The sequence below is a fragment of the Thermobia domestica genome, chromosome 14 (genome assembly GCF_964235325.1).
Source record: "Thermobia domestica chromosome 14, izTheDome1.hap1.1, whole genome shotgun sequence".
NCBI lineage: Eukaryota > Metazoa > Arthropoda > Insecta > Zygentoma > Lepismatidae > Thermobia > Thermobia domestica.
The window spans coordinates 73,421,866-73,447,957 of record NC_137467.1 but is presented as its reverse complement, the minus strand read 5'-3'; the positions used below and the strand labels follow the sequence as shown (position 1 = coordinate 73,447,957).

At 37.1% G+C, this 26,092-nt stretch overlaps 2 protein-coding genes across 4 annotated transcripts in view; one reads left to right on the top strand and one right to left on the bottom strand.

Annotated features, from left to right (window-relative positions):
* LOC145669732 (ciliary microtubule associated protein 1B-like) overlaps positions 1-23,481 on the bottom strand; it is a 253,277-nt gene extending 229,796 nt beyond the window's left edge. For 2 of the 3 annotated variants that reach the window (XM_081738058.1, XM_081738059.1), the window contains exon 1: positions 22,896-23,481. Coding sequence is in view for 1 of the 3 variants with exons in the window: in XM_081738059.1 (XP_081594185.1) it covers positions 22,896-22,913 (18 nt within the window). In the remaining 2 variants the exon portion in view is untranslated. The remainder of the gene's footprint in view (positions 1-22,895) is intronic. The other variant, XM_081738060.1, reaches the window with a different exon arrangement.
* LOC145669733 (uncharacterized) lies at positions 21,559-24,310 on the top strand. Its single transcript, XM_081738061.1, has 2 exons — positions 21,559-21,719; positions 23,383-24,310. The coding sequence occupies exons 1-2, from the start codon at positions 21,574-21,576 to the stop codon at positions 23,600-23,602; spliced, it is 366 nt and encodes a 121-aa protein (XP_081594187.1). The 5' UTR covers positions 21,559-21,573; the 3' UTR covers positions 23,603-24,310.
* The last annotated feature ends 1,782 nt before the right edge of the window (positions 24,311-26,092 follow it).

The window sequence follows — 26,092 nt, the reverse complement described above, 5'->3', positions numbered from 1 at the left end:
ACATCCAAACTGCAACTTTTAAAAACCGTTGGATACACTGCAGAGTGAAATTCCCCGCTCCCCTGTCCCGCCGCGCTTGCCAAGAAACTGATGTAAACACAACAGCAGTGCCATCCTTCCAAAACTGCACTGCTATCCTGGTCAGGTAATACCAAAAATTATTAAACATATGTTATTTTTATTTTTTTCCTGTTCTTGTTTATGTTATACCTAATACAAAATATCGTAAACATTGTTGGTAAAACTAGATTTTCGATTCTTGTGTCCACTGTTGTAGTTGCTAAGAGCTGGAAAATTCAGTGCGGTGACAATAGGCAATCTAGTTATACGTATGAGAGAAACGCTCTGAATTTTATGATGGCTGACTACTTTAAGACTTCCTTTATTGCTCTCTACTCAAAGCAAATTAGATTTCCGTTCATCGATAACCCTAGAAATACCATCAGCTGTGACAGGCGCTGCACAGAGTACCAAAGCAAGGATGCGAATGGAAATATAATATATACTTATAAGTATGATGAAGAGGTGGTTACTCGTGTTTTTATATACACCTTGCGTGCTTATTCAATTACATGGTTCTGTGTTAATGACATGTGTGTAAAATGCATGTTGCCATATGTCAGTATCCGCACTGATTTACGATCCTTTGTACTTCATCAGGAGCCTTCCATTGAGTATGTTCCAGAAGATGCTTCCTGCGATCCAAATGCTACTGAAGATAACGAGAGCGAACGGAACATGTTACTATGCGGCGATGAAGAACTCGATTTCGTCAACAACATGCCTGAGCATCTAATACATTGCAGCAATTCAGTTACAACAATAGCTTCAGATGATGATAAAAGCGATGTCTCAGACAATGATGCGCTAAGTGACATCCCAGAATCAGAGCTCGATGGAATCATATTCAATTCCTCTCCTGAGAAACAGTGGTTAGATGACATCCCAGAATCAGAAATTGATGCAGTGATACGCAATTCCTTTCCTGAAACTTCAGAACATCCAAGGAAGAAAAGATCGTGGTGGCGGCGCCTACTGTGTTGCTTCACAGGAAATCGGTGAACATTAAGAGGCTCTTCAAACAACTACTGAAGCCCTTGCAACAGGGTTGAACTTCAGCTTTTTACACTTTTGTGCTGTCACTGTTTGATGTTTCTTTTTTAAAAACCCTGATTGTGACTAGATGCTTTAACGCACTTTACTCTTTTGGAAAACAAAAGAAAAGAAAATTTTTAATGTAGCTTCCGTGCCTTGGCACAAATTTTCTTTAAGAGAAGAGAAGAAATCTTGGAAACATTTTGATATATTCTGATGATTATTTAATCACAAAAGGAAAAGAAAGCATAAAGAATGAAGAACGAGAAAAGTTTCCAACTACGAAGTGGGAGTTATCAGTTTCTTCTGTTTGAAATTATTTAAAAAACAATTGAATCTGGTTACTAGGAAATGGTTCGAATTTCTTCATGAATATATATATGGTCTACCACATGTGAGAATGTTGTATATTGTATGTTTTCTTTACTTTGTTTTATTGTACTCTAATTGTGAAGAAACGTTGTTTCTGATTATTTAATGTATTGATGGTTTAATGTATTACGGATATTTTGTGATACGTCATCACCTGTAAACCCATGTGACTGCCCATATTGAATAGTAGTGAAGCAAGGGAACTTTTGTTTGGAAAAAATGCTTATATTTCGAAGTAATACTAGGACCTAGAGCAGAGGACAAAAAAGAGAAGAAGAAGCTGATGTTGTTATGGAGTGTTGATAACTGGATAAAAGTTTTCTGGAAATGTTCATTTATCTTTCAAGAATATTTTGGAAAAGTAATTGGATCGAGTTATTCTGTTAGTAGTATTTGGAATATTATTCAGATGAAGAATGAAGAAAGCAAGAAAGAAAAAGAAAGGAAAAAGGAAAAGAAAGAAAGAAAATCAATTGTTACTGCTAACCCCATACTATATTAAATGGAACATCTGCGATAAATTTGTCATAATTTTTGGTGTAAAAAAAAAAATAAATAAATAAACAAAACCGTTGCTAAAATTGGCTTATTATTTATAATGCTTTTGAAACGGTAGACAAGGGCCATGTAAACTTACATGGTAATACTATAAGTTATCTTGTAGTAATACTATAAGTTGTGGGTGGATCTCCTTCGGCGAGAGTCTCTTTAGGAAGAGGTACTTGATGAATGCAAGGTGTTCAAATTTAGTAATTTCTTGTACGTGGACTGACATCCTCACTTTGGACGTGAAAAAAAAAAAAAATGGTTTAGTCAAACCAAATTTTGGATAGTAGCTTCACAAATTAAAAGCTTCATAAACTTATATAACTTTTATATCTGGCTTTGTTTGAACCGGGGTTGGAATATATTGTGTAATGACTTGCGTATCTTTAATCGTTGACAAATGTTATTTATTGTGTACGTACATGCACGTTATTTATTTATTTATTTATTTATTTCTAGACACAAAAGGCTACATAACCCAATTACAGTGTCCGTTACACGTATTAAGCAACAATAACACATTCATATATTCATATTATAATACACTTATAATTATAATGTGGTTGCAATCAGGGCCACTTTTCCGATTAGGCACGCTAGGTACGTGTTGGGGCCCAAACGATTTAGGGGCGCAAAAAATTGAAGGACAGAAAAAGGAAAAAGAAAAATATGCTGGTGCAGAAAACGTCATTACTGTTCTGGTTGGAAACAAACTAGATCTCGGTCGCTAATGTAAATATGATACGTTTAATTTTACTTTTGTTAATTGAAAATAGATATTTATATTACTTGATAAATAAGAATACTTAAGGACAGTTGTCTGAGGATAACTGGGGGGTGAAAACAAAATATAAACTGTACTAATATTAGGGAAAAAACGTGTTTTCTGCTATAAGCAGACAAAAGCTGAGATTGTGGAAATAATTCCTTGTGTACTTTTTAATTTTAATAATTTACGAGAAACCTATAAATGCAACCTCCGTGCATTTAAAATTACTAGCTTGTCACTCAATATGATAAACTGAACATCAACATGATGAGATAATAATAAAAAAGAAAACAACATATATAATATACTTTTGATGAGTTCAGTGTATTATTATTAAAAACGCGCCCAAGGCGGGTCCATAAGTAGTGGATCATGGTAAGACTCTCCAAAGAGCAAAAACAAAGAAAGGGAAAAGAGGAAGAGAGCTAAGGGAAAATGAAAATCAAATCTTTAAGTTTTACGTCCCACGGTTATGCCGGTTAGGCTAAAGAAGACGGTGATGATGAGATATGAGTGAAATGGTGGAATGAAAAAGTTGGAGGAAACGGGAGAAAACCGAGAAAATCCACGAGCACGGTGTTTGTCCACCACAAAGTCCACACGGCGCGAGCTGGGATCGAACCAGGGACCCCAAGCACCGGAGGTAAACGCTCTACCTCTGAACGCCCCGCGCTCCCGGAGAGTTAAGGGGAAATCCCTCCCGTACCAAAACTGGCAAGGTAATAACTGAAGAAGTGGGGTGCTCTGGAAATAGTGGGGGCATAACAATTTGATATGCCTAGAGCGCCGGGGAGGTTAAAAATGGCCCTGGTTGCAATATCATTGATGTTCTTTCATCTCAATTATTTCTTATTACATTACAAAGAACTGCCTTGAATTGACTTACGCTGTTAACATTAATACCCAAATCTATTGTGTATTTTGTTAACCTATTGTAGGTTGTACTCAATCTCCATACTGGTGACTTCTTGTTTGCATTCGTGTGTAATCTGTCGCAATAAAAGAAATTGAAATTTTCAAGACGAGTTACATTTGTAGGAGCGTGTATTTTAAATTCTTGCAGTAAATTGGCGCAGTCGATTTTATTATTAAATAACTTATATAGAAACAACATATCTTGCATTATTCGTCGCTGTTCTAGATTTAATGTATTAAAGTTTAAATTTAAAGATTGACTATTATATATTTTCGGATATAATTGTGTCTGCCTATACGTCAAGTGTCTTAGATATTTATCCTGAACTTGTTCTATAGTATTTATATTTGTTTTTGTGTGAGGGTTCCATATAGTGACTGCGTACTCGAGTTTTATATGAACGTAGTGCTCATATAGCTTTCGGATAATGGTAATACTACTAAACTCTTTACTGATCTTGATGATGAATCCAAGGTTTCTGTACGCCTGGTCAATCATGTGGTTTATATGATTGTTAAATGTGAAATTTCTGTCATCCATTTATATTTGTTATACTATGAATCACATTAATACCAAAACAGTATTTGAGATCTAACATCGGGGGTCAACTAGTGTTGTCTACTAGGGCACGAGACGAGTCGAGACAGGATTTTCCTGACAAAATTCGAGTCGAGACACGGATCTTCCAATAGAGAAACATACATTTTTCGAGTCGAGACATCACCTTTACAGCACATTTTCGAGACGAGACAACCACAAATCTTGTCTCGTGCGCACGATAATCGAAAAATTTTTCGTCTCGAAAATAATATGAGAATTTTCATGTATCTCATTTTGTCTCGAATTTGAATATGTGCTTTTCATCTTGACTCTCGTCTCGTTTACGATACAAGAAATTTCTTCTCTCGTGGGCAACACTGTTATTCAATAGGATTTCTCTCAGCTTACCAAAACCGTAAAAATGCTACTCTTTTCCCCCACGTGTGAACACCTATGATGCAAAAGACTCATCACATCAATTCCAATATTAACACCTTAGGAAATGAACGATTGATCATGAAAAGTCCATAAATCTATATTTTAAAAAAATGTTCTAGAAGACATAACCAGCTGTAAAGTACAATGCGTGGGGAAGTTGTGCCCTCTGTAACGCGCCTTATAAAGAATGAACGAAGGATGTTAGTAAGTCGTGCTTGCTTTGCGAGGACACGTCATGTCTTCACAGAAGGACTCTGTTTATACAGAGCTGTGATGTAGAATCCTAGTAGTCTTGAATAACACTGCAATACATGGGTGTTTTAGATGTAAACACAACTTACGTAATAACAAAATAGCATGTTTGTGTGAAGAAAATCTTCGTATGTAAATGTTGACAAAATTGAATTAATGATGGTATTTTGTGCCAAATATAGAGATATACAACGTTTCAGTACAGTCTCTACAATATTAGACCTCCAGACTATGGCAGTGGCAGGGCCGTAACTTGTGGGGGGCAGGGGGACAACTGCCCCCTTCCAGGAAAGCTCCCCGCCGTTTGAAGGGGGCCCATTTTAAGACAAAGTTTTCTTACTCCATATGCGATACAAACATGACAATATAAATGAAGCATCAAACAGGTTACATAAACAAAACAGCACACAAAAGGTAAATAAAACAAAAATGAGTCGTGGGCCCATTTCAGTAAAAAATGTCCATTATTAGGGGCCCTAGAAATAATATTTATTCGTGCGGATTTGAGATTTGTCAATATTGTCCCGTTAATTAATTTGTCATGTATGGAACGGGCCCAGGGCGTAACTAACGACCCCGCAGATCTTGCCATGCGGGAGTGTCCACAGGTCCCGGAGGCCCATAAAGAGTAAAAGAAAGATGGAAAGGGAGCCCAAGAATTAGAAAAACAAACTTTTTCTAGGGTGCCCAAATACGCGTATTAATGCCTACCCCACCCCCCAGAAAAATCTAAGTTACGGCGCTGGACAGTGGTGTACGCAACAGGGGATTTCGGAGTTGAACTCCCCTTCTTGAGCAAGATATTATGGAAACATAAACACTCACTACACTAAGAGAAATTTCTTCAAGAATCACGCTTGTCCTAAAAGAAAATGCTTAATTATTTATACGCATTTCTGGAAATTACCGGCATCTGTGGTCTTAAGCCCATCACATATAAGGATGACGTATCTCGGTCAGTGTTTTATACAGACAAGTTAAGGGGGAATATTCACTCCAATTTTTGAAGATATACGTGTAGCATGTATGTGATGATTGATGAACATGGACTTCATCTTCATGAATGGCGCTCATCCGCTAAAACTTTGGATATATACAGTTTTTCACATCCTCTAGCATAGAAGAAACAGTATACAGCACTGACATCGACGAGCATACTATTCGGGAAAGAGGAAAAGAGACGAAGCGGCATGGGATCTATATATTAGGTACCATCCTGGCATTTGCCTGGTGTGAATGAGAAAAATGTAAGAAAAAACTTCATTCCGTATGGCTGCTCTGGAAAAACTGTTAACACTTTTTCAACCGAATATCCCCATCGGGAACTGAACCCGGGATCCCTTACAAAGGAAATTAAATTGAGTGTTCGAAACCCACCTTCATGAAACTCTCATAAGGCACTGAACTACATTACACATAAATATTTGAAGTCTTGCAGAATGACTATATTCGTCTGTCTGTCGGTGAACAACACCAGAGCAAAAGTGGTAACAGACATGAAAAGATTTTCTTTTTAAATTCAGTGTCCCAAACATGTTCAAGAAATCTGATATTAAATAATTCAGTTTGCCGTCCCACGAGTATACCCTTAAGGCTAAGGGAGACACGGATGATTAAGGCAAGTGAATGACTATGAAAGAATTGATGGAATGATAATGTAGGAGGAAACGGGGGTATCCCGAGAAATCCCACGGACACCATGTTGTCCACCACAAACTTACTTGACCGGGAACAAGTAATGAATGGAAATAGATGAATCGAGTTGCGGGATGAGACATAGTGTGTTTGATAGAGGATGTGAAAATATGCGTATGTGCAAAGTTATAGCGGCTGAGCGCCATAAGAAACGGAGGGGGTCAAAGTTGGTGGGAGAAAGGCTATGCTATGTTATAGAAGTACATCAAATAAACCGTTGAATCATAAAAATAGTGAAAGATATACAATGCAAATGGTGGTAGTTTCACATATTGACAAAAGAAGAATGGGCATAGTTGATCACGAACCCTCCGCCGCCATCTTGAAATTCACAATTTTGAAATATGTGATATTTTTTGAAATGGAAAGGTAGTGATGTGATATATCAATTAAGGCCAGCATGTTCTCAAAAAGTCAATTATGAACTTTACTGGTCGTTATCTGTAATTATTTGAAAGATTTAGTATCACCTTTATAGTTATTTACGAAAATCTAGGAGACCGATACTCGCATTTTGAAAATTTGGATTATCACGAAAACACATATAACTTAAACATATCTACAAGCCAAGAAAACTAACAGTGGATGTTTATATCCAACAATGAAATTTGATAATAATAATGTAATGATATACAACTAATAATGTAATGATATACAGCATTTTTGAGAACATGCTGACCCTAATTGATATATCATATCGCTACCTTTCCATTTAAAAAAATATGACAGATTTCAAAATGGCGAATTTCAAGATGGCGACGGAGGTTCCTGATCTACTCTGCCCATTCGTCTTTTGCCAATATGTGAAACTATCACCGTTTGTATTGTCTATCTTTCACTATTTTTACGATTCAACCGTTTATTTTATGTATTTCAATAACATAGCATAACCCTTCTCCCACCAACCTCGACCCCCCTTCCCCTCCGTTTCTTATGGCGCTCATCAGCTAAAACTTTGGACATATACACTTTTCCACATCCTCTATCAGGCGCACTATGTTTCATCCCGCAACTCGATTCATCCATTTGGACTCTTCACTTGTAAGACTGATCCACCGTTTCCCCTCGAAAAGTAGCTTACATCTTCTCCATTTATTCAAAAGGGAAGTAGTAGAAATCAACTATTTCCGGTTACAGTGTGGATCACTATAGAACAAAAACATAAGAATAGATAAGAAGAAATGTCCTTCCGTTTAGGATTCAGTGTCCGAAAAAAATATTCCACCTCTACCCTTATTTCTCTAATACTAAACCGGAAATGGTGAAAATTGACTGCAGCTTCCGGATTGATTATTGAACTCCATAGAGCAAACACGGTAAGAGAGCGAGAAATGACTTTTTGACGTGGAGTCACTGTCCCAAGAATAAGTTTTATCTCCAACCTTATCGTACTTTTTAAGCTGGATATTGTGAAAATCTGCGATTTCCGGTTTCAACACTTATGATAATAGAACAAAAATTGGAATAGGTAGCGAGAAATAAATTTCTCATATGGATTTGCTCTCTATTGCAACTGGAAGTTATAATCTATTACTTCCGGTTTCAGTATTGGATTCGCATAGTTTGGAAGTGTATCGTATAAAAGTAACAAAAAAAAATATTGTCGCTTTTTATGGAGGTCTGTGTTCCATTCGCCCTCACACTGTGAGTTGAATGCGAATGGAGATAAGACGAAGGTCAGTTGTTGATGTGGGTATATCCAACATACTACTTGGTTGTGGCAGTTCAGTTACACCGTAAACTTACGTAAATATGGGACCTTCACAGAGTGTCATAAGGGCGTGTACGAGTTCAAACTGGAGTCAAACGCCACTGCAGCGGGGCGGAAGATATGCCAGACCTTTGTTGAGGGTGTCGTGACTACGCAGACAGTGTAGCGGTAGATTTACAAGTTTAAGGACGGTGACGAAACACTCGAAGCCCCACGCACCACGTGCCGGAAGACCAACACAAAGTACAAAATGAAGATCTTCAGCAATTGAAGCGAACAGTAGTCAGAGCAGGGTTGACATGTTTAAAACAAAATGTTTAAAACAAGTGTTTAAAACATGTTTAAAACGAGGGCTGTTGTTTTATTCAGTTTGTTTTAAACAAAATGTTTTAAACGTGTTTTTTTCGATGGTGGTTGAACATGTTTAAAACAATTAAAATATCAGATTGAGTAAGTTAATTTAATTTTCTAACAAACAACCCATCCTCCGCAGGATTTGTGCATGGAGTAAATTACAAGCAGAGTTATATTCTTATTATAACAGCAATTACTGAACGAAATTCTGCACATCAATGTGCGTATAACTAAACCAACAGAAATTCAAGTGAAGTATTTCAACATTTCTTAATTTCCAATAATAACGGAGGTTAAACACACTATACACTATTCTAAGATCCAACTTCACAAATTCAAAACTTGGGTATTTTTTGATCACTATCATTTCCATAACAGTGAAGAGTTCTCACATCATAAGCTAGAAGAAATGCTCTGACAAATACAACTCAACTCATAGAAAAGAGCAGTGACTAGCCTACAAGGAGCAAATGACATATTTTAACTAAACAGTTTTCAAGATACATCTCTATCTGCAACATGGGTAGCTAATAATGATTAATGTCTACGGCATAACAACACAATTAAATCTAGACGCCCGCCAGGGATTTTAACAAAATGGTAGACTCTCACGTTCGGGGCTGTGGTGACCTCCCTAATTATCACAGAGTCATGAGTTATACACCATTGGAAAGCTTATAAACCACAAATTCCAATGAGGTAACATTTGTGAAATTCCCGCCGTATTCGTAGAAAAAGAACAGACTTAAAAGAACATTAAAAATATGAAAATATTGACTTTGCGGGTCCCTGGCAACCCTTGCAGCCACCCTACGCTGAGAAAATGATGAATGTGTAGGCCACATACTTGTGACAATAATGTAAGAAATGGTAGCTATTGCTCCCATTGCGTAACGAATTCGTTTTATGTAGGAAATATTAAAAAAAAAAAAATATGCGCAGAAAACATTCATTGAATTAGACATTCTCTCCCCTCCCCCACTAGTACCACGTCCATATGCAAATCATTTTTGCTGCACACATCATGTATACGAACAAGAATTATGCTTCTAGACCACTTCAGTGAAATATATCTTGTGTTATATGGGACCATCCCGAAAATAAAGGTAAATTAACCAAATTTGACCCCTCTTCCTCTATAAACAAGTACACATACAGGTTACTATCATGTAGGGGACTACCTCATGGCTTCACATACCAATTTTTATGAATGTACCACAAAGGGGGGCGGAATACTTCATCCTCCCTTTCTCGGCCGTACATACGTACCCACTATATACATAAAATGCAACTGACGGAAAGCTTCATCCCTCAAAAATACTTTGGTACCAAATCATCTTTCTAGCTTAATTAGAGGCTGAGCTATTGATATTTGTTGTAAAAATAAGTGTAATTTACGTCAAAAAACAAACTCCAAAAAATGGCTAACTTTGCCCCCTCCCTTCTCCCCCATATAAGCAAGAAGTACAAATACACGATATTACCATGTAGTGGCCTACTTCATTGCTTCACGTAACAATTTTTATGAATCTATCCCCCAAGAGGGCGAACGGCCCCCAAAAACTGATGAAAAAACAAAAAAACACGATATTTACCCTCCTCCCATATACATAAAATGCACACCAGCAAAGCTGCATCTTTCAGGAATAAATTGGTACCAAAACCATCTTCCAGCCTTAATTTGAGGTTTTAAGACTGAGCCATTGAGGTTTAAAGTCCTGACACAGTAGTTGCGTCAATGGGCGTTTAAAGATTAAGAATGCAGACGACCAGTAGAGCGTAACACAAAGAAACTAAACTACATAATCCGTGAACGGAGATCGGGAATATCCCGATTTCTTTCTCCGGAAGTGAACATTTGGGCGGATCGAGATTAGGGAAGTTCCCGAAATTTGATCTAGCGGTTGAATATAGATGGCAAGCAATACCTAAGAGTGTAAAAATGTAATATATATTCGTATTTAGATTATTGTTTTAAACAAAATAAACATTTTAAACATTTTTTTTTGTTTAAAACAAAGTACTTTGTTTTAAACGTTTAAAACGTTTTAAACGAAAAAAAAACATGTTTTAAACATAAAAAACGTTCTTTTTGATTTAAAAAAAAACGTTTTTTTTTAAACCCTGCTACATAATCCGTGAACGGAGATCGGGAAAATCTCGATTTCGTTCTCCGGAAGTGAACATTTGGGCGGATCGAGATTAGGAAAGTTCCCGAAATTTGATCTAGCGGTTGAATATAGATGGCAAGCAATACCTAAGAGTGTAAAAATGTAATATATATTCGTATTTAGATTATTGTTTTAAACAAAATAAACATTTTAAACATGTTTTTTTTCCTTTAAAACAAAGTACTTTGTTTTAAACGTTTAAAACGTTTTAAACAAAAAAAACATGTTTTAAACATAAAAAACGCTCTTTTTGATTTTTTAAAAATTCATGTTTTTTTTCAATCCTGAGTCAGAGATGTCAGGAACTGGGACTACAATTCCGTGTGAGTGGAGAAACCATTTGGAAGCACCTCAATCACCTTGGGATGCACTACAAGTCGAGTCGATGGATCCCACATGATTTGACTCAGAGCCAGAAAGCAACGCGAACAGACACCTGCTGTCTCATCTGAGAAAGGAGCCATTTCTGGACAGGATGTTGACATGTGACGAGAAGTGGGTCCTGTACGAAGCTCCACGGCTCCGTTTTCATTGGTTAGCATCCCATGAACCGATTCCAAAACATCCGAAACCAGCACTGCACCCGGAGAAGGTCCTCCGGTGTTTGGTGGACTGCTTGCTGCATCGTGCATCGGGAACTGCTACCAGCTGGTCAGAGCATCAATGCAAATATGTAGTGTCAGCAGTTGAGCTGTGTTCAAGAAAAACTCAAAACTCTGGAGCCAGTACTTCTGAATCGCAAAGGGGTTCTCCTGTAACAGGATAACGTTAAGCCCAGCGTGGCTAGGATGACCCGGCACACCATTCTACGCCTTGGATGGGCAACACTATTGCATTCGCCATACTGCCCGGACGTTTCACCGTCCGATTATCGCCTGTTCCATTCCTTGGACAATCGCCTTAGAGGACGTCAGTTCAAATCTCTAGGAGAGGTACTGTACAAAATGACGTTATACCTTCTTCGCTTCACTTCCCACCAAGTTCTACCGCGATGGAATTCATGGCCTTCCAGAACGTTGGCAGGCGGTTGTCGATGCTTATGGAGACTATTTTTGATCTTCCAGGCACGTCTTAGGTGACATATCGATGTTCGAAAGTGGTGGGTAAAAAAGCGACAGAACTTTGGGTTACCTTTATAGATTAGTAAGTTATTTGAAAGATAAAGAATACTGGACACGCGTAGTTAAAAAGCATGTATCTCTGCTAACGCTCTTGTCTTTGGTGCTAGCGGTCCCGGGTTCGATTCCCGGTGGGGACATTCGGTCTAAAAAGTGTAGAAGGTTTTTCAGGCCAGCCACTGTTAGTCAGGTTCACTTAGGTATTCCTCCTTCATACGGGACAAATGTCAGAGTGGTACCTAACATAATGGACCTAGGCCATTTCCTTCCAGCCCCTTTCCTTTCTTCCTTCCCCACTTCCCCAAGTAGTGTGATCGCCGAGGGACGTCATCCCTCATATGTAAGGGGCTAACATGGCTATAGATGCCGAAAGCCTATAAATCTAATTCCTTCCTTCCCCTATTAAAAACTACGTGTTCCTCAAACCTGAGAGTGAGGATTGCACTCTGCCCTCCCCAAATGGCTTTTCTGCTGCCAATCATTCACTGTCAGTAACCATCCGCTTTCTTTAGCCTGAACAGCATGATCATTGGACGTTAAATTGAAGGTTTTTAATTTCACTCTTAGTATTGCCTGAAAATTACAAGAGTTACATTGAAAAAATACGAAGGTCACTGCAAAAGTCATGGCAACTATTTTTTTTTTCTCGAATATGGCAACGAATAAAAAATTTCTGAAATATGCAAATGGAAGGTTAGTTCATATGTCAACATTACACGTAGGGAGATGGATGAACACACACACACCACCATAAAAATATAGCACGAAAAAAAAAGACGAAAAATATGTCGCTTCAAATCTGTTTTACTATTAATTGCAACAGTAAACAATACTACATTACAAACTACGCTCATTTCATGACACTGTGTGCTGGATTCTTTCGGAGACTACTTCGAGGGACTCTAAAATGTCACAGGTACGTGTTCCTGCCCTGTAGTATTGTGTAATGTTGCAATTGGCAGTAAAACAAGTATGAAACGACAAAATTATTTTCGCCTTTTTTTCTTGTGCCAAATCTTTATGGTGGTGTGTGCGTTCATCCATCTCCCTACGTGTAATGTTTACATATGAACTAACCTTCCATTTGCATATTTCAGTTTTTTTTTTTTTTTTTTGTTCGTTACCATTTCTGAGAAAATAAACTAGTTGCCATGACTTTTGCAATGACCCTCGTAGTTTGTTACTTGTTTTAGATTTTTATTAGTTTTCAGACACCATTGTCAATGCCGCGGTAACTCAGTGGTTGACTGCTCAGCTCTGATGCGTGGAGTCCCCGCTTCTATCCCAGACAGTTTTACCTACCAGATGAGAAATGATCATGTTTCTCTGTTTCGATTCTCGTCTTCTTTTTCGAGACAAGAATTGATTCGAGACACATTAAATTTCACGAAGTCTCGTGAGTAACACTACATTGTTCACCCGATTGTTAGATCCCAAACACTGTTTTAGTGTCAAATGATTCATAACACAAAAACTATAAATTAATAACGTAATTGTACGAACATAACGAAAAGTACTTAACCACGTTTAAATATACACAAGCCATTACACAATATGTTCCAATGATATTAATATTATTTTATCACATTCTTTGCACATAGATTCTGATAACTTCCAGACGAAATTAAGAAAAGATCAGGGACTCAATTTTTACATAAATTTACAAAAGGAGACGAGACAAATTTGAGAATCGAGACGAGACGAGAAAGAATTTTTCAAGAATTGAGACAATTTGTGTTAGGAGTTAGATTTCTCGGCTTTCGGGATCTATGGCCATGCTGACCTGTCACGTATGAGAGATGACGTTTCTCGACGATCACACTATCCGAGGAAAGAGAAGGAAGAAAGCGGGCTGGGACCATTATGTCAAGTTCTATCGCGGCATTTCCCTGCTGTGAATGAGGAAAACTCAGGAAAATATAACCCAAGGTGGCTGGCTTGAAAAGCATTTTACGCTTTTTAGATCGAGTGCAACCATTCCATTTAATCATCACACAAATCGCTCATTATCGTCATCACCGTTTGCCTTAGTCTCGGAGCAAAAACTTGAGATGTTAAACTTTAAAAAGAAAAAGAACTGTCAGGTAACTTATCACAAATTGAGAAGCTAAAATGCAATCTCAGCTAACCTCTTAGTCGTGACGTTGCAGTTATTCATGTAATGCCATCTTTTTTTCCCGTTCATCTTTTACCTGCCAGCACACTTTTTACTATGAGGGTCACAAATACAATATATTCTCAAACATCCTACCCTCTCCTCTTTTTTAATTAACTGAAAAATGTTTAAAATAAAGTAGGTAGGATTAGGAATAAGCTTCTATCGCAAATAGAATCATCTGAAAATATTTACTATTGACTAATAATTTGTAAGGAGATGGTTTACCACAACTGCTTCATGTATTTACCCCATCCGTGTGTTTGTCCACGAGACAAAATGTCTCAAGGACCACTTGATGGATCGCCATCAAATTTGACCATGATGTAGAAGATAAAATGTTAAAGATTTCAGTTCGTTCATGGAGGTAATCCATTCAGTTGATGCCGAGATATGGACAACCAAAAATTGGTCCCGTATATAATATATATTCCTATGGGAGTAATTATGAATAGCATCCTTGTATCCTAGATTACCCCGCAGTGCTGTTGAGATTAGCGGGTTTGTATAATGTTCAGGATACAAAATACTAATCTCTTCGTGGAATACAACGCTCAAATGAAACAAAATGACTTTCAACCAAACTCCTTCACATAGTGTACGGTTGTGACACTGCTACTTTTTTGAAGAAAAAAATAAAAACTGCATCCCCTTCGGGATAGGCTATGAATCCCCAAGGGTTATGTGTGAAGATAAAAGGCTAAATATATTCTTGACTACGGCACTTGGAAGTGATATTGTCAGCCTCAGCACTACAATCAGGCCTCTTCACTTCCCCAGGTTTAACTACGCACCATTTCAAAAAGGGCTGAGTGAAGCTCAGAGTTACATTGGAACAACAATGAAATGATAAAAAAAATCCACCAGCCGTAGGTCACCCAGTTGGTAGTTAGATGTCTAACCAAGTACACTACAGCGATCACTGACACTAACCACACTTTCGGCGGTAACACTGTTTCTACTGATCACACTTTCGCTTCTATTCGTAATATTCAAAAGGTTTTGTCAGGCTTTTCTTTTTAGACTTTACCTGGTTACCTGTTTTATTAGGACCACACAACTGGAATTTATAGTATTGTAATATTATACGTACGTACTACGTCAACACCTGAACAGAAGCAAGTTTTTTATTTTTTTATATTTTTTTTTTTTTAGAAAATAGCTCAATTGATTATCTCCGTCCAGTTTGTTAATGGAGTTCAATCCGTTAGCATATTTCACAGATAATGATGTCGTTAATTGTGGCTATTCATGTCCCGTTTAAAATATCTAACATTCCCTAGCTTCTATGCAACCTGTACTGCGACAAAGAAATGTTGGTTGCCTGTAATAAAAGGATATGTAATTTTTCATACTGCAAAATACCTCTCCGAATATCCCATACATGAATCGTGTGATCCTCTTTATTTTTTCAACTCTATATTTAATCGAACTTTTATCCTTTCCTTCCCATCTTTAGAAGTCCTGCCTTTGTTCACAGTTTTTATTTTTAGAAGTTTTTTCATGAGCGAAACGTATTGACCATTGATACTTTCGTTAATGGGGCAAACAGCCACGCTGCTAACGTTCCCGTTAAACCTACCAATCAATCAATCAACTAAAACTACCAAAAAATTCTTAAAAAAAAAAAAAAGAAACCGTTTTATTTATAAAATGTTTCATAATATGATGGATTACCCTGAACTAATTTACCAAAATCAATTCGAATGCCTTGTCATAAAACGTGTTCTACTGTTTTTATTATTATTATACTTATTATTTATAATAACAATAACCTGTTTTAGCTCACGAAAGTGAGAACTTATTCTCAGATGCTATCTGCAACGGGAAGAATATTTGCCTCCTTGGCTTATAATATCTATATAAGGCAACTGTTGCGATGTGCAAGACCTGTTGTATTACAACTTCTAAAAAGAGAAAGAAGTCAATGTTTTTAACGGTAGAAATATACTTTTACCATAGAATAACCTGGATACGAAACGTAGATCAGGTTCTTAGCCAGAAAATGTCCCTCTTTGAACGGTCCCTCCTTACTTCTCTTAGCCTGCCCCTAGTTAGAACAATAGTATGGATTAAGAGCTTTTATTTAACATGGGTCATAAACTCTTTTAATTATACATATTAGGTTAAAGTACGTTTTAAAAAGAAATGACATAATATTTGTTTATTTTTATAAATGATTTTATTATCCAATTTTCGATACAACTTTAATATGCCTATTAGACTTCCGTCGGTACTGCTGTATTAACAAATCTGTCATTTACAGTGAACTATTGAGTCATTTTTCAATAAAACTCTATAGATTCGATATATATATATATATATATATATATATATATATATATATATATATATATATATATATATATATATATATATATATATATATATATATATATATATATATATATATATATCGAAAAACCAGTCCCGTAGGAATTTCTATGGGAATAATTATGAATAGTGTCCTTGTATGATCGATTACAACTTTAATCGAAATATGAGTCTCTGAGACCCAATGGTAAATTTTAAAACTTAATGGTGGCACTCCTGGTTAGGGATGGTACCGAGACCAAGACCGAGACGGTCTTTTATATACCGAGACGAGACCGAGACCGAGACGGAGCTCTATAAATCGAGACGAGACTTAGGTCAGTCTCGAAAGTCTCGGTCTCGTCTCGAATATTGATATAGACAACTATTAAGATGGACCTTTACTCAAAATTTCTTTCGTTGCTGTATTAAGTAATATGGGAACAGTTGACTAATGTTCAGTGGCGTATTTAGGGGATGACTATCGGACTGAAGCCCCTCCCGAAATAAATTTATGATCATTTTTTCGCATTGCACGTACAACACAAATATTTCTTACTCGTTCTCAAGCCTCTCCCGAAACAAAATCCACTGCTGATGTGTATAGTCATCTCTGTCTCCCTCTCTCAAGTGGGTCCTGTATCAGATAAAACGTCCAGTGCTTATAGGCCTAAATCAGAAACGGCTGAGAATAGAGAGATGAAACAAAAACTGAGATAGAAACGATGATAAAGCATATCTCAAGTGGTGTTGTTGTGGTGACCCTCAGGAAACTCCGTGAAGGGGGCCTAGGTGCCAACTTCAAACTGATACAGGACTTTTTGCGGCCATTTTGAAAACTGTGGCCCAAATCGAAAATTGTTTCCTACAAAAGTTGTTTCGTATTTCAAGTACTACTGAATGAGGTATGATTCAATACGTGTTCCCATTTGAAAATTTGAAGTTGGCCCCTGGGCACCCTTGAAGGAGGGTTCTGTGGGTCACCATGACAACACCATGCGATGCGCCCTATGACATTTTCCTATCTCAGTTTTTGTTTCATCTTTTTATTCTCAGCCATTTCGGATTTATAAGCACTGGACGTTTTATCTGATATAGGACCCACTTTTTGCGGCCATTTAAAAACGGTGACCCAAATCGAAAATTGTTTCCTACAAAAGTTGTTTCGTATTTCAAGTACTATTGAATGAGGTATGGTTCAATACGTGTTCCCATTTGAAAATTTGAAGTTGGCCCCTGGGCCCCCTTGAAGGAGGGCCCTGGGGGTCTCCACAACAACACCATGTGATGCGCCCTATGACATTTTCCTATCTCAGTTTTTGTTTCATCTTTTTATTCTCAGCCATTTCGGATTTATAAGCACTGGACGTTTTATCTGATATAGGACCCACTTTTTGCGGCCATTTAAAAACGGTGACCCAAATCGAAAATTGTTTCCTACAAAAGTTGTTCCGTATTTCAAGTACTATTGAATGAGGTATGATTCAATACGTGTTCCCATTTGAAAATTTGAAGTTGGCCCCTGGGCCCCCTTGAAGGAGGGCCCTGGGGGTCTCCACAACAACACCATGTGATGCGCCCTATGACATTTTCCTATCTCAGTTTTTGTTTCATCTTTTTATTCTCAGCCGTTTCGGATTTATAAGCACTGGACGTTTTATCTGAAACACCCTGTATATACCAGCGGATCCAGGATATGATCGAGGGAGGGGCTAAACCATAGTTTGACATTTTATCCAGTGTAAAGAAAGAAGTAGGATTGAAGCCCATTTTATACAGTGTATAGCTGAGCGTCAAGGGGAGGTATAACCCCTTTAACACTCCCCTTGGATCCTCGCCTGTATATCATATCTAATATAAGTAAAAGGGAGAGTTTGTCTGTGTGTCTGCGTGCCTGTCTTTCTGAATGCCTGTGTGCGGCCTGGGGACCAGACGAGAGTCCAAGAGTTACGAAATTTGGGTGAGAAGTATCATGTCCCAGGCCTCAGACCAAGAAGAAGCTTTTTTTTTTTTTAATTTTGAATCAGGAGGGGCGTTTACCGGGACATGTAAAAGTAGTAGAAAATGACCGATATTAGTGTCAAATGTATAGTTTTTGCGGTCGTTGAGATCAATGGTGTTACTTCCATTAGCGATGACTTTCAAATTCAGCTACCAGTGCATGCGGGCCGGGGTTCACCTGCTGGGGAGGGGGTACCGAGACATGTAAAAATACTACAAAATGACCGATATTAGTGTCAATACATAGTTTTCGCGGTTGCTGAGGCCCACAGGCCTTGACTTCCAAATACTGATCCCATGCGAAAAATGGGTATTTCATCTAGTTATATATATAATAGTCATAAAATGCTGAATTTAAAATGCTGAATTTTTTTAACATGCTGTGTGAAATATGGAAGGGGAAATTCTTCTAGATACTCTGCAATACCACTAGATAAACAATCAATGTTGCCAACACAACATAAAGTTCTAATTTCTCAAATTGCACTACGTTTGATATTACATATTTCTGTTCAGTTAATTTAGTTTAGTGCGTGGGTTTTCTCGGGGTTCTCCCGTTTCCTCCCACTTTCTTCATTCCACCATTTCATTCATCTCTCATCATCACAGTCTCCTTTAGCCTAACCGACATAATCGTGGGACGTAAAACTCAAAAATTTCATTTCATTTTCTAATTGAGTTTAACGCCTCTTTCAGCAGCGAGGTTATATGAGACTGAACCTACTGATTAACGATGAATCTAAACCACATGAGCACCTGCCGGGAATCTAACCCGGGTCTCTCATGCCATAGGCTAACTGCTTAGCCACGAAAGAGCTCTACATATTTCTAATTTAGATATTAAATTAAACCACAAAAACACATATATTATTCAGTGTAACAAAGGACAATACATATAACTAACATCAACATTTTGGAGATCTCTAATAACTCAAATGGCAGGAACATTATAACATTAGTGTTCAGTAGTTTTAATTACAACAAGTCGCAGTTACATTATTTTAAGCAGTGTTGGGAACTTAAATAAATTGCTAAATATTATTATAAATATAGTGCAAATAACGTAGCTAAAGTGCAAAATATTTTAAAATTACTCGTAATTTGTTTTATGGTGCAAGAATGTTTTCAAAACACGATGTTTTTCATAGTCTTTGGGCTACTTATAATGTTAATGTCAAAGTGTTCGTTCCAGCAATACATGTAAAAGCAAATTGTAACTGAAATTAAACATAACTGGCAACTTTTCAGTAGCACTAGTAGTTCTCCCTAAGCCTTAGGCCTGGTGAATTTTTTAGATGCTGCTTTATTAAAATTTTAATTACACCCTAACTGCATTTCATTTGTTATAGTTTGACCACCGATCACCTCAAACTCGATCCATACCATATAGCTATATGCAATTATTCAAAGACTTATAGTTAGTTATATGTATTGTCCTTTGTTACACTGAATATTGATGTTAGTTATATGTATTGTCCTTTGTTACACTGAATAATATATGTGCTTTTGTGGTTTAATTTAATATCTAAATTAGAAATATGTAGAGCTCTTTCGTGGCTAAGCAGTTAGTAATATACGTTGTGTTGATTTTTGGTTTGTTTTGTTTTAGTTTAACGTCTTACGATTATGCTAGGGCGGCTAAAGGAGACGTGGAGTTACTGATCATAGTGGAATCCGAAAAACTTCGGTCGTTGAACATTACCGCAACCGGGAATCGAACTCGGGACCATGCGAACCAAAATCAAGCGTACTAGCCATTACAGCAAATGGGGGTTCTTACAATGTGTTGATTTAAATAATTGAGTCAGTGTTGCCAGAGATCAAAAAGTAGCGTGTCTGTGCTCCAAAAGTAGAGGATATGAACTATTTGTAGCACAAATATATAGAAATGAATTATTTGGCAACTAATGACTGGTACTAATGAAGTAATGTTTAAAATAGACCGGAAAATGTGCTGGACATATTGCAAGACGAAATTATGATCGATAGCCGAAAACAATTTTAGATTGGATACCACGTGACAAAAACAGCCTAGGAAATGTCCGCATACAAGAAATTGTGACAAAATCAGGAACCACTCGGGAGTAACCTGGAAAAGAATTACCCAAGATAGATAGTTGTAGAGAAAACTTGGGAAGACTTCATCCAGCAGTGGATTGATAATACTTGATTATGATGATGGTGATGATTTTATATCGAGACCTCAGAGGTAAACTAAACCAAGTCATAATTTCGTAATTTTACAGGAGAAGCGAAAAACCGGTTCCTTAACTAAGATCTATAATACCGTTTTTCAAAGTATACTAAGTAGTTACAAAGTAGTAAGATGGCTTTAGACTCACATTATTACACCACTAGAACATAGTCTATTAAAAAAAAAAAGTATATATTTGACTATTTAATGCTTCATGTTCCTTCAAAACTACGAAAATGAATACAAAAGAAAACTAGAAAGTTAAGAATCACTTGTTTTGGCGAGAGAGAAAAAATAGATACAGCTAGCTCGAATTACCTATATACTTATATAATATGTATGTTCATGTTTTACAAGTAATTTCCAATCAATATAAAGTTTCAACGTAATGAACGCACGATTGGTTTTCTCGAATAAAGATCACATGCACCGCTAAGAGCTCAGGAATAAGCTTAATCTATGTTACGGCAGTGGATATACTGTAATGAAACCATGAACTGAGAATTTAAAAAATCATTTTTTTTTCATAAAAATTATAATGGCAATTTGGTAGGTGAAGATGGAACTAAGTTTTCTGTAATATTTTAACTTTTGGATACATGCACCACATTATTTTTAAAACTCATAAGGACAGTACTTGTAATCAAGAAATCGTTGGAAGAAGAAGCAAAATAGTCAAGAATCACCTGTAGTCATATAACATTGCTTGTCAGTAGTAATTAACAATTCGGATAAAATCACGAAAAAGATGAAAGCAAACCTCAGGGTAAATTAAAGTTCAAAAATACTTATTTGTACATCATTAGATAACAACAATATTTTTCAGAAAATGTAATTAGGACTTTCCTAAGATTTTGTAAATTTTTATGTTGGCTTTTGGCAAAGTAAAAAGTAAAAATAATTAAAATAAACAAGGACAATAGTCCATATAAAATGACCAAGTTTGCAAGTAAAGAATCATTCGGGATTCTGCATTCTGAGTCCTGTATCCAGAATCGCAATGGAATGGTCTATACGAAATTACAAATGCCGCAAGAAAGACCATTGTCCGGTCAAGACCAAGCGAAATATGCAATGAGGTAAAGTATGACTACAGAGAACTTTAACTGTCTATTTTGCATGTGACATGATATTAGGAGGTCTCTAAATGTGACAGGCAAAGTTTAAATGCTTAAATATTTAGTTTATTTCCGTTTGGTTAAGCATTGAGTAAAATTATAATGATCTGTTATACAATTAATCTGACATACTATGTCTGGTGATGAATTCAATACTCTTGGATGTTCACTGTTAAATAATTTATATTGTTACAAAAATATCCACTATACTACCATTGTAAGTCAGTTGTTTCATCAATAAAATATTGTCATTTTATGACAATAAGAGATTGCAACCACTCGTTTATTTTCACTCTTTTATTGAGGTACAAATTCGCTATTCCTTTTGTAACTTACATAACACAATTTATGATATAACAATTTATTTTGATTTTTATTTCTTTAATATTTTAAGTTTTTTGACTTACGATACATAGCTCCTTAGGCAAACATATGCTATCATGTGACATGCCAAATAGATATGTTGTTTTTCTCTGTGTCATAGAAACAATATCGAATTATTTTCAATTTTTTGTAATAAGTTTGTTATCTGTTTAGCATAGTGTTTGTTTGCTAGTATACGTGTTTTCTTATACACAATCGCTCACAGTAGACTTAATTATTTATATCAAACTACCGCCTGCGTCTCTCGTTTTCGATCGTATAATACTAATATAATTATAGACTTGCTTATTTCTCTCAAACTATCGCCTGTGTTTCTCGTTTTCGTTCATATTGTACTAACATAATTCATCTTGAGTACTCTCAACATTTTGTTTCTTGTACTAAAAAAAAAAAAAAAAAAACTAATCATTCTCAGGTCAATCCTATTCATTTTCATAACAGGTATATTTTGCTTGAATATTTCGTTCCGTTGCAAACCATAAACAGTACTGACAAAATTGAGTTGAAACATACTGACGAAACGTGGCGTTTTGGGGGGTCGCGTCACGGGGGTTCGTATTTGAATTTCCTCTTTTGTCAGTGGGAATCGTGCTTTTATGATAGATCGAGGTAAAATATCCCTGGAATTGGGGTGTGCAGGAATATTTTACCGCCCTATATTAGTCTTCTTTGTGGGGGGAAGACTAATATTCAACTCCTATGCTCAGATGATAAAGTCAGTGTATACGTCAATTTCATTATCTTAGGACTTACCTGAGACATCATAATCATAACATTATAGGCACAAAATAACAATATGATAAATCACTACATCAGCACAAGTTAAATCACTTACAATCGCAATTACGCACAGGCAATCGCACTCTCACGAGGACATAACATCACAGGACACTTTTCACTTTTCAGAAAAACACACTTTCTTCCGCTAAAATTCTAATCATAACATTCCATCTAATAACGGTTGGAGTGTCATTCTTTAGTTTCTGGGTCATTAACCACAAGTAAACAAACACAGTTGCTATGAAAATTTCCTTTTTCCTATTATATAATATTTACAGAAAGAATATATTTTTAATAATAATATTAATATAAATGTTATACACATATTTCCACCAAAATTTTCGATATTGTTCGACTTTACCTTACATTGCAATACGACAAAAACACAAAAAGTTAAAAAAAATAATAAATATATAAAAAAAACTAATGCAATTTCTTTTGTCATTATGCAACTGCAAAGAGATGTCACTGCAGGAGGCCAGTTCCTTCTCCAGCAAAATGTAGTCCACCAGCATGGGCACATCCTTCTTCGAGATGGTCCAGTTCCAGATGCTACGTCCAGCCTCTACAAGGGTCATCTTCCAGACGTTCCTGTACCAGCATTGGCCTGCCCGCTTCTGTTTCTCCAGCGCCTCTCACATGCAGATCCAGCCATCTTTCTCCAGAGCCAGAACACCTAATGGTCAACTAGTCCTTGCAGTTATGCCGAGCTTCTACGTCAGCTGTTCCAGAATCACCACCACAACAGCCAGCATCTCCTCCCGTTCCTGTTTCACCACGGATACATCGTCACTTTCATCATTCAGCAGCACCTTGGCTCCAGTTGTTGTTGAAATGTTCCAGTGCCACAGCTGTCCCATCATCATAAAGGTCCAGGGTTCGATTTCAGAACTCGGAAAACCAATCACCGCAGCTTTAGCTCGCCTCCAGTCCACACGACGGACACCGAGACGCCAAGCTGTTTTTCATCCGTCATCAAGGGTCCTTGGTTTGGCCAGGACATCGTTAATTCGCAGCTCCCAGCAAAAGGTGACGCCCAAATGCCACACCAAATGCGTAGCTGTTCATCATCCTTCACTACGGTCCCGAGTACATATCAAGAAGAGGACCATCTATAGGAACCTTCATCGGTTGCCTACTGTGAGTCGCAGCTCTCAGCGTTTGCATTTACAGAGGCCCAGTTGCAGTTCACATCATCTACTATTTCATTCAGTCTTCACTTCGATTTCTGTGGAGTGACTAGGGACATTCTTCGTTTATCGATGGCCACGATGAGGACAATTAGAAGACCCTGTTTTTCACCTCCCAGTGTTCTGAAGTGAGACCACAATCATTCAAGTGGACATTATGTTCACCCCCCAGTGTTTTTCACAGTGTTTAGTGTTTGTCAAAGTAGTACTCCCCGGCGTATATTGCGTCGAGTCAGCAAAAATTTTTGTGACGTCATAGGTCAAAGGTCAATGACCTTGGCCCGGGGTCAATGACCGAGAGGTACCTAGGACCACCCCCTCTAAATTTTGGCAGGGGTACCTTGGCCCACCCCCTAAATTTTGGCAGGGGTACATAGGACCACCCCCCTTAAATTTTGGAAATTGTCAAATCTAAAAATTTGGTATGGTAGCCTAGGACCACAGTATGTACCCCTATCAGTATTGGGGGTCTATGTCGTTCCCTTTCATGGGTAAAAAATTGCCAAAAATTCAAATTTCGGGGTTTTTTGACCTAATTTATCCCCTTGGATGAGGTATTATTACCCTATATAGTTATATGGGCGTATACAGGGGTCCATTACCTTTCATAAGACATGGGTACATTAATGCACCCCTTGAAAAATTTGGGAGGGGTACCTTGGCCCACCCCTTCAATTTTGGAAATTGCCCAATTTAAACATTGGGTATTATAGTACAGGACCCTAATATGTATTATGATAAATTTGGGTGGTCCACCTTGTTTCCTTCTAGGGGTACAAAATTGTCAAAAATATAAACGTAAGCAATACGTTGTACCACGTGTTTGGTTTTCGACCTAATTTATCTCCTTGGATGAGGTCCTATTACCTTATATAGTTATATGGTCATGTATAGGGGTCCATTATCTATCATAAGACATGGGTACATTGGTGCACCCCTTGAAAAATTTGGGAAGAGTACCTTGGCCCACCCCTTAAATTTTGGAAATTGCCAAATCTAAAAATTTGGTGTGGTAGCCTAGGACCATAGTATGTACCTCTATCAGTATTGGGTGTCTATGTCGTTCCCTTTCATGGGTAAAAAATTGCCAAAAATTCAAATTTCGGGGTTTTTTGACGTAATTTATCCCCTTTGATGAGGTGTTATTACCCTATATAGTTATATGAGCGTATACAGGAGTCTATTATCTTTCATAAGATATGGGTACATTGGTGCACCCCTTTAAAAATTTGGGAGGGGTACCTTGGCCCACCCCTTAAATTTTGGAAATTGCCCAATTTAAACATTTGGTATTATAGTACAGGACCCTAATATGTATTATGATAAATTTGGATGGTCCACCTCGTTCCCTTTTAGGGGGTACAAAATTGCCAAAATATAAACGTAAGCAATACGTAGTACCACGTGTTTGGATTTTGGTCGATTTTATCCCCGTTGATGAGGTCCTATTACCTTATATGGTTATATGGGCGTATACAGGTGTCCATTACCTTTCATAAGACATGGGTACATTAATGCACCCCTTGAAAAATTTGGGAGGGGTACCTTGGCCCACCCCTTAAATTTTGGAAATTGACCAATTTAAACATTGGGTATTATAGTATAGGACCCTAATATGTATTATGATAAATTTGGATGGTCCACCTCGTTCCCTTTTAGGGGTATAAAATTGTCAAAAATATAAACGTAAGCAATACGTTGTACCACGTGTTTGTTCTTTTGGCCCATTTATCCCCTTGGATGAGGTCCTACTACATTATATAGTTATATGGTTATGTATAGGGGTCTATTTCCTATCATAAGACATGGGTATATTGGTGCACCCCTTGAAAAATTTGGGAGGGGTACCTTGGCCCACCCCTTCAATTTTAGAAATTGCCCATTTTACACATTTGGTATAATAGTATAGGACCCTAATATATATTACTATAAATTTGGGTGGTCCACCTCGTTCCCTTTTAGGGGTACCAAATTGCCAAA

Excerpts from the sequence above, each read along its gene's own strand:
- LOC145669733 (XM_081738061.1), top strand. The coding sequence starts at position 21,574 with ATGACCAAGTTTGCAAGTAAAGAATCATTCGGGATTCTGCATTCTGAG. Across the intron at positions 21,720-23,382 it reads CAAGCGAAATATGCAATGAG|AGATGTCACTGCAGGAGGCC; the intron begins GTAAAGTATGAC and ends GCAACTGCAAAG.